Below are 14,305 nucleotides of genomic sequence, written 5' to 3'. Positions count from 1 at the left end.
TTTTCCGTGTTACACTTTTTATTCACGACTTTTTAATAATTGTATACATGTTTACAAAACATAAATCCTGTTTTCAATTGATGATTAATAATCAAAAGTAAGGTTAATGTCGGACAGCGTCGATAGTTGTTTTCATTAATACATACAAGAGTACATGTGTGACTAAATGTAACTAAAATGACGTACAGACGAATGAGACCTTGGGCTCAGTTCAATAACGATTCGAGTCGTCAAGTGAAACTATCTAGTGTCATATTTATGTTATATTTGTATTTATTTTAGCACGAATATTTAGGCAATTTTTAAGTTGAAAACACACCTTAGTAAACATGTTGTCTTTCCGACAAACTTTAGTTCTTTTAAGTTTTCTTTTTTAAGTTACGACCAAAATACTTGATTAAAACGGGACCCTGGCAGTCCCGAATTTCTCAAACAGTCGTTATAACAGAATTAAGCTAAGATCACAATTTTTGTTTTGATATAAACTGTGTTATTTTCACCTTTAAGAGTTATGAGACTTTAAAATGATTTATTTAAGGGTAATCATGATAAACAATGTTATGTTATATACATCAATTGAAGCATGTCATTTGATTCAATGTAATACGATACTTCATCCAGTACATAGTTTTTTGAAACTTAACACATAAAGTTGCAAAATCCTTTTAGTCGATTAACTATTACAACAAACAGTATTAATTATTTGATAATTAAGTTAAATACGGTATGCTAAAACAACACATAAAAACATTGTTTTTGATAGGTTCTTCCGTTTGTCAAGATATTTGGAGAATCTAGTCAAATGTGCAGATGTTATAGCTGTTGTTGTTGTTGTTTTTCTTTTTAAAAAAGTCTGTACAATATGATTATCTCGGTGTGAACAGCATGTAAATTTTATCGAACATCCATTGCTAACATAATAAACCAGGTACATACACCAGGTACACTATACTATTTAATAGGCAAGTTTATTGTACAATATTTAAAAGAAATGCAGCAATAAGATGAAACCAGGTTCTCAATGATTGACAAAAGAACTTCAACCTTCTTTGTGGCATTCAGTTAGGATATGTCAATCCTAACTTAAGTTATTCAGTTTCAACCATTTTTTCTATCTTTAGTGACAGTGACTTTGACCCTAGGGGCTCCAAACGCAATCCCATGAACCGTCTCAAGTTTAGTAAAGATTTGTCTACCCTAACTAAAGTTAGATTCAAACATTTTTTTTCTATTTTTAATAACAGTGATCTTGACCTTGACTGTAAGGACCCCAAATGCAATCACATGAAAAGTTTGGATAAGATATGTCAACTACAGTCATTCAGTTTCATAGGTGAGTTTGACACAGCCCATTCACCCGCACGCCAGCCCAAACAACGGATATGTCATTCTAATAACTAGGTTTCACTATGTGCAAACTTGGTTAAAAAGACTTACAGCATCAATACAAGGTCAAAAGGAGAACTTAAGAAACATCAGATACAAGTGGGGGTTTATAACAAATGTAGCACTCATTCCAAATGTGATGATATGAGCATTATATATATTCTGTATTTATATCATTTTGAAAAACATTGGAGGCGAAATAAAATAATGACAGATATATTACCTACACATGTTTCTTATCAATATAAAATACTATTGTCTCATTCATCTTATCAAATTTAAACAGCCTTTTTGGCCACTTTTGGAAAAAAAACTTATCAAATGTACCTCTAGTAGTGTTCCAGCAATTGTTCAGTACATGTACACAAAGATAACAGGAAAATGTACAACCTCAAAGTAACCATTGGTGATTGACCATTACACAATTAATGTGTTAATTTAAGTAACTTTTCTTTTAAAGAAAAGTTTTAAGAGAAACTTTGACAAGAAAAACAACACAAAGTATCTACAGTCTTAAAAACAATGCAATAACATTTTATGTTAATATAAAACTATCTATAAAGGACTCTATTTGTAAACACAGTTTGAGAGTGTCAAATCCACTTTACAGGTATAGGATGGATCAACATCTTACAACAAATTACACAATTTCAAAATGGATTTTTCCTGAGTGCAGGGGTGTTATCGCCCCCATACATTGTAGGCAACCACTGCTCCTGCTGCTGCAAACCCTCCCAATGTCAGGCCCAAAAATTGCCATGTCGGAGTACCAAAATATTCCACTATAGCTTCCTGAAATTTTCAAGTACATATGATCAATGTTGACATATTAAGATAACAAAAAATATGTGTGATGTTCTTACAATATAAAATAGGCAAAACACAATTCATATAATATATGTAATTATAAAGGGGGTCAATATTGACAATAGAGCCATGTCCTACCCAGCCGCCTCTTGAGATAATCCATGGAGCAAATGTGTCCACAATGAAGTTGATCACCCAGTTTATTATGGCCCTGATTAAAGGAATCTTGTCGATGGCCTGAAAATAATATGAAAGGGTTTAAGGGCTAAACTGAATGTTGTAATTACATCACCTGTTGTAATCATAAATTGCTTAAATTATAATAAGTTAGCAAAATAAATCTATGAAGTAAATATTCACTGTTTTATTTCATGTCACATGCCAGATTCAGTTGGAGGGCCTCAAATAGAAATATCTAAAATACTTATAACAAACAGACACACAAACAAAAACACTGTTATATACATATTGGAGTGATATTTGTAAGAAATACGAATTATCTGACCTTGACTGCCATTTTGTATCCAAAGTAGAAAAGAGTTGCAACCCTTCCCCAGCTCATCACCCCGTCCAGGAAGAAGTCATTGGCCACATTGAAGAACGTTTGCTGGGGCGCATCTGGAGGCACTTTTGCAATTATTCTAAAAACAGATCAGGTAAACCATTTGTACCGCAGTAAATTAATTTATATCATTCAATGAAAAAGACATGGCTGTTCCACCTGAATAATAATCATAAAATTTCTTATATCGTATATCTTAAAACTGCACTCTCACAGATTGAACGTTTTGACAACTTTTTTACTTTTTGTCTTGGAATGAGCCGATTTTTGCAAAAATCCATTGAAACCAGTGAAATAAGACTGCTGGCCAAAAAAATAAGATCGCAGATTTTTATATTTAAGTTCAAAAATTGATGTTTTATGCATTTTTCTTAAACGGTTAGTAACGGTTTAGGCCATAAAACATTATTTTTTGAACGGAAATATAAAAAACTACGATCTGATTTTTTTGTCAGCAATCTAAAATCACTGATTTGCAGATATTTACACAAAAGTTTGCTCATTCCAAGACAAAAACTAAAAAAGTTGTAAAAATGGTAAATCTGTGAGAGTGCAGCTTTAAGTTATTATATTATGTAAGTGTTGTAGAGAGATGACGTTTTCAAAACAACAATGAATAATCTATCATTCACCTTAGACACCTTTTATGTATTGTCCAAGGTCAAAGTAACATATGTACAGGGAAGTCAAACTAGTATGGATTGAAGGAAAACATTAAACGGCTGAATGAACAAGAGCTGTCGTAAGACAGTGCGCTTGACTACGCCGCTTTGACTTAGAAGTGAATACAATAACGATGTAATATGTGCCTGTCAAAAGCAATAAAACAATCAAATTAAAAAGTGAACAAGAATCGCGATGTGACAAAACCAGATTTTTATGATTGGCAGAAGAGATTCAGTTTCAACTGTTTTCTTCTATTTTTTGTAACAGTGACCTTGATCCTAAGGGCCCCATACACAATCCCATGGAAGTCCTCCATAAACTCTTCCTACATATCAAGTTTGGTCACATTATGTCAACCATAACTGAAACAGTAATCTATTTTTAAAAACAGTGACCTAGGGGAGCAAAAGGCAATCCATGAAAGCTCTGCATAAACTTGTCCTATATACCAAGTTTGGTACACTATGTCAACCCTTACTGAGTTATTCTAATTCAGTACTTATCATATTTCTATTTTTAGCAACAGTGACCTTGACCTAGACCATAACTTCCGGAGCCCAAAACACAATCTCAGGAAAGGTCTCTATAAACTCTTCCTATATACCAAGTTTGGTCACAATATTTAGACCCTTACTTAAGTGATTCAATACCAACCCTTTTTCTATTAATAGTAACCTTGACCTTGATCCTAGGGGTCTCAAATGCTTTCCAATAAAAGGTCTCCATAAACTTTTCGTATATACCAAGTTTGATCTCTTTATGTCAAACCTAGCTAAAATTATTTGAAACATAAGGTGAATTTGACGCTGCCCTACCACCAACCCGCCCGAACAATGACGAAAGTCATTCAAATAACTTGTTTTACCTTTATGAAAATGCCGTTAAGAATATAACAAGAGCTGTCACAGAGACAGCGCGCTCGACTTTTCCGCCGCTTTTCAGTGTATGGATTGAAAAGTTTTGGCGAAAAATGCATGGATCACTGTAAGATTAGATTTCAATGCATTATATGATGTGCTGAGATATTAACATAAATGTGGTTACATGGAAAATTTCAACCAGAATTTTTAAGTCTAATAATAAAGGGCCATTATTTGCAATATACAGTTATCTATCTTGGTTATTCAATTATGTTGGGTGGTTGAATACCATTGTATAAAGTCTCAATGCAATACATCAAGTAGTTGCTGATATATTATCCTATGTGTACTAACATGCAAGACTTTAACCAGAATTTCTAAGTCGCATAAGAAAGGGGCAAAAATTATATAATATGAAAGATAGAGTTTTCTCCCACCTCAGATAAGTAGATCCAATAATTTAACCATGCTAGAAATTCTTTTCTCCCATCTCAGATAAGTAGATCCATTAATTTAACCATGCTAGAAATTCTTATCTTGCCCACGGGCGAAGATAAAATGACCGTATGGAACTTCTTTTAATGCTCACCACATTATAATTACCTCCCTTGTTGAAAACTGTCGTCTGTAGCGCATCATGGAAACCTTGTCTTGTGGCAATATTTAGAACGCTAGTTAATTATTTCTCGCTTCAAATGCCTCCAGAAAACAGTTTTCACGCACCTTTCAAGAAATAATGCTTCACTCTTCTTAGAACTATTTATAGACTGATCGGACCATTTACATACTCTGAATCACTGCGCGAATATCCATGACAACCGAATTATCGCATATCCTTGCACAATTTTTTTCACTAAGCACATAAGAGTTCCAGCAAAAAAATACATTTTTACTTAATTTTGTTTAACTGAGGTGGGAGAAAAAGCATCTACCATAGCCGCTCGTGTAAGATAGGTTCATCCCGACCCTCGCGTAGGGTGTTTTGCGGAAACTCGGTAAACCTCGTTTGAGTAAAACACCCTAGGCTCAGGTCGGAATGAACCTATCTTACACTCTCGGCCATGGAAGATACTTATAATCTTGCCCACGGGCGAAGATAAAATGCCCGTATGGAACTCCTTTTTAATGGTCATCACATTGTAATTACCTCCCTTGTTGAAGACTGTCGTCTGTAGCATCATGGAAACCTCGTCTTGTGGCAATATTTAGAATGCTTATTAATTATTTCTTGCTTCAAATGTCACCATACAACAGTTTTCAAGCACCCTTCAAGAAATAATGCTTCACTCTTCTTAGAACTATTTAAAGACCAATTTGACTATAAACATAATCTGAATCACTGCACGCATATCCGAGACAACCATGAATTATCGCATATCTATACGCAATTATTTTCACTAAGCAAAAAAGAGTTCCAGCAAAAAAATACATTTTTACTTAATTTTGTTTAACCGAGATGGGAGAAAAAGCATCTACCATAGCCGCTGGTGTAAGATAGGTTCATCCCGACCCTGGCGCAGGGTGTTTTTGCAGAAACTCGGTAAACCTCGTTTCCCCAAAAAAATCTACGCTCGGGTCGGAATGCACCTATCTTACACTCTTGGCCATGGAAGATACTTATAATCTTACTTGATTAAATAAGAAGGTTAAATGGTTGCGAGCCTGTGTGTAAAGTTTCAATGCAATACATGATGTATTGGCTGAGGTATTGACTTAAAAGTGGTTACATGCAAGTCTTTAATCAAAATGTCTATGTCAAATAAAAAAGGGGCCATAATTTGAATTTAATGAAAACTAGAGTTATTTAACTTGGAAAATTAAGTAGGTTGGATGGTTGAGTACCACCATATGAAGTCTCAATGCAATACCTCAAGTAGTTGCTGAGATATTAACCTATGTGTGCTTGCACAAAAAACCTTAACCAGAATTTCTAAGTCGAATAATAAAGGCCTATTATTTGCATTAAATTCAACCTAGAGTTATCTTACTTGGTTAATTAAGTAGGTTGGATGGTTGAGTACCACCATATGAAGTCTCAATGCAATACCTCAAGTAGTTGCTGAGATATTAACCTATGTGTGCTTGCACGCAAAACCTTAACCAAGGTGTGACGCCAACGCCGAAGCCAACGCTTAGGTGAGTAGTATAGCCCTCCATATTCTTTGATTAGTCGAGCTAAAAATGTGCCTTTCAAAAGAAATTAAAAGAAAGAAAAAAAAAAAAATCATTCAAGGGCAATAATTTGTATGTAGGGTTAAAATGGAGTTATGTTCCTTGTAAGATGGTTGTCAATAATTCTGCGTAGTATTAAGCGCATTGAATGAAGGGTATAGAATTTTTTTTATTAAAATCCCAACTTGCCTTAAAACTTCAACCTGCCCTTAAACTTTAACCAAAGTCAATCAGGGGCCATAACTTGTATTAAGGATAATATGGAGTTATGTAACCTCATTGCGTAATGGTCCTGAACAACTGTGTTAAGTATTTAGTCAATTAAATAAAGGGTATTGGACTAATAAGTGAAAATCCCAACTTGCCCTAAAACTTTAACCCGGACGCCAACGTCGACACGAGTAGTATAGCCCAACATATTCTTCGAATAGTCGAACTAAAAACGGGCATTTATTAAAATGCCATAAATGTTGATAAGTTACTAAGAAGGTATTTTAAAAAGGTTTTCTGAAAAAAACATTTCTGGGTGGACAAAACTGCTCACTCAATGGATGCAATGCATATATTAACAAAGAGGTCAGAAAATCATAAAATTACGAAAAACAACATAAAATCACAAAATTAACAAAATTGGGAGTACACATTCGGTATAACCGTATAAAGCAAAAGGAATTACAAAACGGTGCACGGAAAAAACAAAAACAAACAACAATCGGTATTTCCTACAGAGCCTTCAAGTGAAAGAAAACAGAGAAAAGAAATAGGGTGGACCTTGGGAGTTACAAAAGCTCTAATAATGAAAAGTGAAGGAGGTGTGGTGGTGGTAAAAGAAATTCCACGACTGGCGAGCGCTTTCCATACACCAGAAAGAACAAAGAAGTAAGGCAGACACCTTCTGATTGGCCTGTCAAGCGTCATACATGTGACACGGAAAGGGGGAAGTTGATTAGCTCCAGGGATAAATTGAGCATAAAGCTAATTCCAGAGATATTGTCTAAATCCTGTGTCACGGATGTACGTGTCACGGATAAAGCTTAATAAATGTACAACGCCATAAATAATTTTATGTTTGCATAAAATTGCATTTATGTATTGTCCAAGGTCAAAGTTACATATGTACAGGGAAGTCGAACTAGTATGAATTGAAGGAAAGCATACACCGGTTGAATGAAAAATGGGCATTTATTAAAATGCCATAAATGTTGATAAGTTACTAAGAAGGTTTTTAAGAAAAGTTTTCTGAAAAAACGTATCTGGGTGGACAAAACCACCAAAAGGAACCACAGCCCAGAGAGACGAGAGTGAGTGAAAGAGGTAGGAAAAAATGAAATGGTAAATTGCATTTATGTACAATTATAATGTAAGGGAACTGCAGCTTTCAGTTTTACCTCTGTATTCTCTTGTCTTGGTCCAGTTCATCAGCTATACATCTAAGTGCTCTAGCAATGTCTTTAAAATGTTCTAATGGTGGACCTGAAAATCAACAACTGTAACCATGAATGTACAGAAGATGTTATACAAACCAAGTTGAAGCCAAAGAAAAGAAAAGAACCTTAAATAAAGTGTAAACTACGTTAATTGGTAAGTTTAATACAAAAGTATATAAACATCTACTTAACCTGATGGGGTGCCCGGTTCTTCAAGGTCAGCCACAGCTGGCGTATCGTCAATGTGCTCTTGCCGGAGTCGTTCTGTTATAAAGTCATTCATCAAGACTCGTCCCTGATTCCCAATGTCATCTATACTCAACTGACGCTTTACCTGAGGTCTTCCTGGATAAAAACAATGAAAACAACATTTAACATGATATCAAAATAGTTTTTTAACTTTTTTTTGTATAGTCATCTAGTCAAAGCCTCTTACAGCATTTGTTTTGATATATACTCATGAAAACAATAACTGAAAAAAACTTTAATTGAATTAAACACTTTAACTGAATTTCTCGGAGGGTATTTTACCTCAAGGTTTGTCATTTTGTTCTTAAGAACAAAATATATCTTGCGCAAATTAAAACTTTAAGACTTTGTTGAAGGTTAAATTAAAACAGTATTTCCATAATCTTTAATATTTTTAATAGTCAATCTCAAAAAGATGTAACATCTGAAATTGAATATGTGCAAATACCAGTTTTCAATAAAAAGTTGACTACATTCAGAACTAAAGATGGCCGTGATGAGTTCTTAAGACTTTTACATTGAAGCCAAAACTAAAGAATTTCTACATTCTCTCTCAAAGAAGAACCGACATACCGTGGTACTAATATAACAAAACATGAACCGCAATGCTAGAAAAACTTATCTTATGACCAGAGTTTTACGATTCAAATAGCAGACAAATCTGACACTGTTGAATTTATGGATATAAAGGACTATGAAAAAGAGGTGTATACTCAGCAACTACTTAGTCTAAAATAATAGACGTGTTATACAGGATTCTTCCAATCCTTAACGTCTAAACAAGTTTGTACAAAAAAAGGGGGGTTTTGAAAAATGTTGAAATTGTTTATAAAGAAGTATTTTATGTTTGAAATAGATATTAAAGGTTTATATTCATATCACCATGTAAGTGCAAAGATATTTTGCACAAAACAAGCATTAAATACTTTAAAACAGGATTTACCTTTCCAATGAAATGAAACTTGACTGACATAGACAACAATTATGCCAAGCGTAACAACTCGACCCAATCGTAATAACTCGGCCATCTCCAACAAGCTTTGAGTCTTGTAAATAGAATCGTAACAGCTCGGCCATGGCCGAAGTGTTCCGATTGTCGTAAAACTGTGAACCACAGCCTTGCAGGTGCTCTTCATGTATATATCGTTATGTTTTGACAGTATAAATGGAGAAAACCACATCAAACTCATAATTATTCGTTGGATATTTATTTTTTGTGTACGGAACTAATATAAAACAAGAGATGTTTGTCAAACATTATGCCCCCCCTGAGCGCCATGTTGTCAGGATTATATGGACAATTGAATGAAATATGCATGGACCGAAATGACAGCTGATTTGTTGCTGTTTTAAGATTATGACCATTAAAGTGTGAGGATAAAGTGTGTTATGACCGTCATGACCTTTGACTCTATGAACTCAAAATCCAGAGTCATTAGCTGGTCACCAGAAACCTAAATGTCAAGTTTGAGGGCCATGGGTGCAGGCATTGTCAAGTTATCAAAAGACAAGTTTTTTTCGTTCAAGGTCACTGTGACCTTGACCTTTGACCCGATGACCCCTTAAATCATAAGGGATCATCTACAAGCCAGATGCAACTCCAAGTCAAGTTTGAAGGCCATGGGTTCAGGCATTGTTGAGTTATCACTCGGACAACCTTTTACCATTCAAGATCACTGTGACCTTGACCTTTGGCTCTATGAATCCTAAAATCAATAAGGGTGATCTACTGGTCAGGCTTAACATCCATGTCAAGTTTAATGATCATAGGTTCAGGCATTGTCGAGATATCATTGGGGGAAGATTTGTTAACTTTTATGCATTAAAGGTTACTGTGACATTGACCTTGGCCTGATGACCCCCAAAGTCGATAGGGGTCATCTACTTGGCAGGCCCAACCTTCATGTCAAGTTTGATGACCATAGGTCCAAAAATTGTCGAGTTTGCTTTCAAGGTCACTGTGACCTTGACCTTTGACCCCTAAAATCAATAGGGGTCATCTACTGGTCAGGCCCAACCTCCATGTCAAGTTTGAGGGCCATGGGTGCAGGCATTGTTGAGTTATCACTTGGACAACCTTTTATCATTCAAGGTCACTGTGACCTTGACCTTTGGCCCAATGACCCCTAAAATTAATAGGGACAATCTTCTGGCCAGGCTCAACCTCCAAATCAAGTTTGAGGGCCATTGGTGCAGCCATTGTTAAGCTATCACTCAGATAACCTTTTACCATTCCAGGTCACTGTGACCTTGACCTTTGGCCCAATGACCCCTTAAATTAATAGGGACCATCTTCTGGCCAGGCCCAACCTCCAAGTCAAGTTTGAGGGCCATGGGTGCAGGCATTGTCGAGTTATCACTCGGACAACCTTTTACCATTCCAGGTCACTGTGACCTTGACCTTTGGCCAGATGACCCCCAAAAACTCAATAGGGGTCATCTCCTGGTCAGGCCAATTCTCCAAGTCAAGTTTGAGGGCCATGGGTGCAGGCATTGTTGAGTTATCAATCGGACAACCTTTTACCATTCAAGGTCACTGTGACCTTGACCTTTGGCCCAAAGACCCCCAAAAACAATAGGGGTCATCTACTGGTCAGGCCCAACCTCCAAGTCAAGTTTGAGGGCCATGGGTGCAGGCATTGTTGAGTAATCACTCGAACAACCTTTTACCATTCAAGGTCACTGTGACCTTTGACCCATTGAGCCCAAAAAACAATAGGGGTCAGCTACTGGTCAGGCCCAACCTCCAAGTCAAGTTTGAGGGCCATGGGTGCAGGCATTGTCACGTTATCACTCGGACAAACATTTACCATTCAAGGTCACTGTGACCTTGACCTTTGGCCCAATGACCCCCAAAAACAATAGGGGTCATCTACTGGTCAGGCCCAACCTCCAAGTCAAGTTTGAGGGCCATGGGTGCAGGCATTGTTGAGTAATCACTCGAACAACCTTTTACCATTCAAGGTCACTGTGACCTTGACCTTTGACCCATTGAGCCCAAAAAACAATAGGGGTCAGCTACTGGTCAGGCCCAACCTCCAAGTCAAGTTTGAGGGCCATGGATGCAGGCATTGTCACGTTATCACTCGGACAACATTTTACCATTCAAGGTCACTGTGACCTTGACCTTTGGCCTGATGACCCCCAAAAACAATAGGGGTCGTCTACTGGTCAGGCCCAACCTCCATGTCAAGTTTGAGGGCCATGGGTGCAGGCATTGTTGAGTTATCACTCGGACAAGCTTTAAAATTATTTTACCATTAAAAGTCACTGTGACCTTGACCTTTGACCCGATGACCCCCAAAATCAATAGGGGTCATCTACTGGTCAGGCACAACCTTCATGTGAAGTTTGATGACCATACATCCAGGAATTGTTGAGTTATCACTCGGACAAGCTTTGGTCTACCGACGGACCGACCGACCGACCAACCGACCGACATACCGACATGCCTGTGCAAAACAATATACCCCTCTTCTTCGAAGGGGGGCATAATAACATTATCTGGTTATATTTCTTGTTTTTAAGATATTTTATAGACGCAATATGCTTCAAACCGGAATCCCGGTCGGAATAGCTACCCACTTTTGGTACAAAACAATTTGTATCCTCGACTAACCATGATTTGCGGATGTAAGGAATAAATAAAAAATAATAAAGTTGAGCAAAACAATGAAATAATTTAACTACTTTTGTCAGACATGCCATTTATTTATCCATATTTCCACAAGTATTTAAGAACAAACGGTCAAAAGTTCACGTAAATAATGTCAACAGAGTACAGACACTGAAACTAGGCCGCCATCTTGATTCTAGTACCTTGATGCGCGAGCTCTGACGTAATCTAGGTCAGCACGTTTTAATTAGGCCAACACTATTTTGATCAATTGTTTTTTGAGAAAAACAGTCAAACATATCTTTAAAAATGTTAATTTCAAAATTTCAACTTGTAATAAAAGATTTACAGTATTTTGTAAACATAAAACATTAAATCATGTCAAATTACTCGTAGTGGGGGAAAGTATAATTTAACCTAAAGACAAAACTGTCTCTTTAAGTGTATTTTCAGGAACACTGAACATTCTAGATGACTTAAGGACATAAGTGCCTTCCTCTCTGATCATTTTGTACATAAGCATGTTTAAGGGCAGTTGGAAATAAATTATGTACTGCTTTATCACTGTTTAGGGATGCACCTAAAACAAAAATTAACACTCACTAATTTCTTTATTTTGACACTAAGACTATGGGTCATGAAAACACATATTATAAGTTTGCTTTGCCTTCCTACAAGAATTTACGTCACGTGACCGTCATTGATAAAATGTATACAAAGCAGACGAAATAACCAGCGAATTTCTAAGGATGTTATGTGGCAAATATGGTTGGTTTCTATGGCAATTAACTTGGGATTAGTAAAATTACGTTGTTTGCAGTGTTAACCATTGTTTCAAGTGAATTTATCTGTTTTAATGACATTTTTCGCGAGTTGGAAAGCATCTACTCTTGTAGTCTAAAATAATAGATGTGTTATACGGGATTCTTCCAATCCCTAACGTCTAAACGGGAATGTGCAAAAAACGGGGGTGTTTTAAAAATATTGAAATTGTTTAAAGGGAAGTATTTTATGGTTGAAATTGATCATAAAGAGTTATATTCATATTTTACCATGTAAGTGAAATGTTATTTTGCACTAAACAAGCATTTTATGCATTAAAACAAGTTGTTTACCTTTCCAATAAAACGAAAGCTGACTGACACAGACAACAATTATGCGAAGGGGAACAACTCGATACAATCGTAATAGCTCGGCCTCCTCCGACAAAGCTTCGAGATAGACCTCGTTATACAATCGTAACAACTCGGCCATGGCCGAAATGTTCCGAGTGATTTAAAACTGTGCCCTAAAGCCTTGCAGGTGCCCTTCATGTATATATCGTTATGTTTTGACAGAATGAAATGAAAAAAAGCCGTCAAACTCATAATTATAAGTTGGATATTTATTTTTTTGTGTACGGAACTAATATAAAATAACATTATCTGGTAATATTTCTTGTTTTTATGATATTTTATAGACGCTATATGCTTTAACCCGGAATCCTGATTGGAACAACTACCCACTTTTGATACTAAACAATTTGTACGTGAAGGATTTGCCATATCAAAAATCTAAAAAAAATCCGTCAACGTACAATTATTTGGACTACTACACTTGTAAATAGTTCGTAGTAAAAAATGACGTCATAGCTTTGCAGATATGTGCATTTCACGTGATAACCAAGTAAACACAAAGATGGCAGCGAATCAAGGTTGGTCGCGATTTTAGGGACTAGGACGATACATGAAGGATTTGCCATATCAAAAATTGTAAAAAAAATCCGTATAAGTTCTATTATTTGGACTAAGCAACTACTATGAAAACTTCCAAAGATACACATTAGTGTGAAGCAAACGGACAGCAGTCTGGAACACTCAACCTGTTTACAACAGATCACATTGACTTTTATATTTTGAAGTGTTAAAATGTTATATGCCGCAAGTGCTGGAGCCTTCGAAATAATATACCGAACAATGGTTTTTCCTAGTGCCATCCTATTCAAAGCAATAAATGAATGTTATTTTGTTGTTAAAATACGTGACAATAAATAACTATTGATTTAAATTGACAGCGATCAACAACCCGAGGTTGGTGGTCATTCTTTGTTTCCGATATCCGAAATACCGGGACAGTTTGTTTCAGCCTCTACATGACAACGACAGCATCTTCACGTTCATGTGAAACAAAACTTACTCATTGTTAAGGGGTGCTCGGACATGTTCTCTTTCAGAATATCAGCAATATTCAGGAAATATTTAACTTTCTATTTTAAAATTCTCAACATCTCTTCCGGCCGGTGTTCTAATACGGGGATGGTTGCAAGAATGGCAAAACGTAATGGCTGTGTACCACCATATTCCTTTTGTAGCACATCGGCTACTCACCACAAATTCTCCAACACAGTGATTTCCCCTATCGCAACGCTGGTTATTTTTTCCCCGGAGATATCTGAAATAGACGTTTTAAATTGTGTTCGTTTAGAGAACTTTAAAAACGTACACATTTTAACAATATTTTTATTTACACATCTATGTTTTTGCTTTTGTAACGTGCGAGGCCAACAAGACTTAAGATCCTG

At 36.1% G+C, this 14,305-nt stretch overlaps 1 protein-coding gene across 1 annotated transcript; it reads right to left on the bottom strand.

Moving 5' to 3' along the window:
* Positions 1-14,063, bottom strand: LOC128230266 (apoptosis regulator BAX-like). The gene is made up of 6 exons (XM_052942387.1): positions 13,921-14,063; positions 8,073-8,225; positions 7,842-7,926; positions 2,699-2,834; positions 2,332-2,430; positions 1-2,178 (listed from the first exon to the last, which is right to left on the bottom strand). The coding sequence occupies exons 1-6, from the start codon at positions 13,943-13,945 to the stop codon at positions 2,068-2,070; spliced, it is 609 nt and encodes a 202-aa protein (XP_052798347.1). The 5' UTR covers positions 13,946-14,063; the 3' UTR covers positions 1-2,067.
* Positions 14,064-14,305: the final 242 nt, after the last annotated feature.

This window comes from Mya arenaria, chromosome 4 (assembly GCF_026914265.1).
Source record: "Mya arenaria isolate MELC-2E11 chromosome 4, ASM2691426v1".
In the NCBI taxonomy this organism is placed as follows: Eukaryota; Metazoa; Mollusca; class Bivalvia; order Myida; family Myidae; genus Mya; species Mya arenaria.
Note: the sequence above shows the minus strand (reverse complement) of the source record. Positions and strands in the feature narration are given on the sequence as shown.

Coding starts and splice junctions, on each gene's coding strand:
- LOC128230266 (XM_052942387.1), bottom strand. CDS start 13,945: ATGTCCGAGCACCCCTTAACAATGA. Junction 7,927..8,072: donor AGAACCGGGCACCCCATCAG/GTTAAGTAGATG, acceptor GTTGATTTTCAG/GTCCACCATTAGAACATTTT. Junction 2,835..7,841: donor CAAGACAAGAGAATACAGAG/GTAAAACTGAAA, acceptor ATCTGTTTTTAG/AATAATTGCAAAAGTGCCTC.